This window comes from Trichoderma citrinoviride, assembly GCF_003025115.1.
Source record: "Trichoderma citrinoviride strain TUCIM 6016 unplaced genomic scaffold BBK36scaffold_313, whole genome shotgun sequence".
Taxonomy (NCBI): Eukaryota; Fungi; Ascomycota; class Sordariomycetes; order Hypocreales; family Hypocreaceae; genus Trichoderma; species Trichoderma citrinoviride.
The window spans coordinates 1-1,479 of record NW_020195021.1 but is presented as its reverse complement, the minus strand read 5'-3'; the positions used below and the strand labels follow the sequence as shown (position 1 = coordinate 1,479).

Genomic DNA, 1,479 nt, shown 5'->3' with positions numbered 1-1,479 from the left:
GGTTCATCTTGTAGGTATCTAGCTTGTGTAAATGCATCAGATATATACATACCTATATTCAACGGCCTCCTCTTGGCCAGCAACGGGTGTCGATTGGTTCATCCCCGGCTCGGCTCATCATATCCATTCAAACGGCCCCCAAGCTCTATCCCAAACAAAGCCTGTGCGTCCTGCACAATTTTGAAACATCGAAACAGCGTCATTGGCTGTGTGCAGCATAAGACGAACGAAACACGGCCAATTCCGAGCGCATGAGACAGCAGAAAGCAGCAGATCCTCCAACAACGAGGCTGCGGACATGCCCCGATATTGTAGCCATCCACCAGGATTCGCCGCAGAGCACAGGGGATAGACAATAGACACGTACGTATCTTGGTGGATGATGCTCGTTGTCTCTCTCTGATCCCCCCTTGATGGCTGCGGCTTGACGCAACTCTCCAGTTTTGGACCTGACAGCCCGGCTGCGCGTTCCGCATTGCTGCTCATTTACGCGAAAGCGAGCGAATGCTGGCGCCCCCGTGCCTCGTACCCACCTCTTACAGTATTTCACCTTACCGGCACAGCACAATTGCCTGCGCCTGCACCCAGTGATTTCCTCCGTAATATATACGTTTACAGTAACAGCTGCTGGCCAGACGGTTTACATACGTTACGTTGCCTGGACGGGGACCCTGGAAATCACTCTCTCCCGACTGCTTACCTATTCCGTCCTCCGTAACTTTGCTGCACTGTCCTGCCCTGCACAAATCCATACCCGACCTGCTCCAAACACCAACCGGCTTTCTGCTCTCTGTACTTTGCATCACCACTTCCACTCTTTTTCTCATTTCCCTTCATTTCTGCCATCTGAAACCCCGACCGGCTGCCTTACAGACCGAACTGGACCGCTGATGCGAACCGCCGCTGGCAGCCTCGCATCCCACCCGCCCCTCGCTAGATGATTCACCAGGCACGAGGACCTTGACCACCAGCTTCTGCCGGCATACCGTCCACTCCTCGCCACGCCATGCCGAGTCGCGCCGCCTCCGTGTCCAAGCAGGCGCAGACCCTGGGCAGGACGGCCACCATCCGCAGCGTCCCCAGCTTCGAGGGCTCCGAGACGAGCCCCGAGAGCAACCACGCCAGCGGGCTCTCCAGCAGCGTCACCAGCAAGGCCAGCAATCTGTCCACCGTCGACGAGGCCGAGACGGCGAAACCCAGCCCCGACAGCACGGCGAGCGAGCCGGTCGAGCGTGCCCACGACGGTAGCGGGAACAACGGCGCCGTTAGCAATGGCAACAGTGCCGCCGCCGCCGACGCCGAGCCTGCGATGGCCGACCCGGCGCTATCGTCAGCGGTGCCCCTGGACGACCACGGCGACGACCATGGCGACGGCGCCCAGTGGGACTCGACCATTGGCAAGGCCGGGCTGGGCAAGACGGGGCGGGTCATCAACAAGCTCGTCAGCGACAACGAGGCCCTGAAGCGCGAGATCAAGAT

The 1,479-nt window shown here is 59.2% G+C and overlaps 2 protein-coding genes across 2 annotated transcripts; one reads left to right on the top strand and one right to left on the bottom strand.

The window, feature by feature from the left end:
* Positions 1-62: 62 nt before the first annotated feature.
* Positions 63-552, bottom strand: BBK36DRAFT_1043500 (hypothetical protein). The gene has a single exon (XM_024888883.1). It carries the CDS (start codon positions 474-476, stop codon positions 99-101), a length of 378 nt encoding a protein of 125 aa, XP_024744775.1. The 5' UTR covers positions 477-552; the 3' UTR covers positions 63-98.
* Positions 553-1,006: 454 nt separating this feature from the next.
* BBK36DRAFT_1164000 (hypothetical protein) lies at positions 1,007-1,441 on the top strand (the record flags this gene model as incomplete). The annotated part of the gene is made up of 1 exon (XM_024894598.1): positions 1,007-1,441. A coding segment is annotated over one exon (435 nt), but the record flags the coding sequence as incomplete, so codon positions are not given.
* Between the last annotated feature and the right edge of the window lie 38 nt (positions 1,442-1,479).

Bases quoted from the DNA above. Each gene is read 5' to 3' on its own strand.
- BBK36DRAFT_1043500 (XM_024888883.1), bottom strand. From the start codon at position 476: ATGCGGAACGCGCAGCCGGGCTGTCAGGTCCAAAACTGGAGAGTTGCG.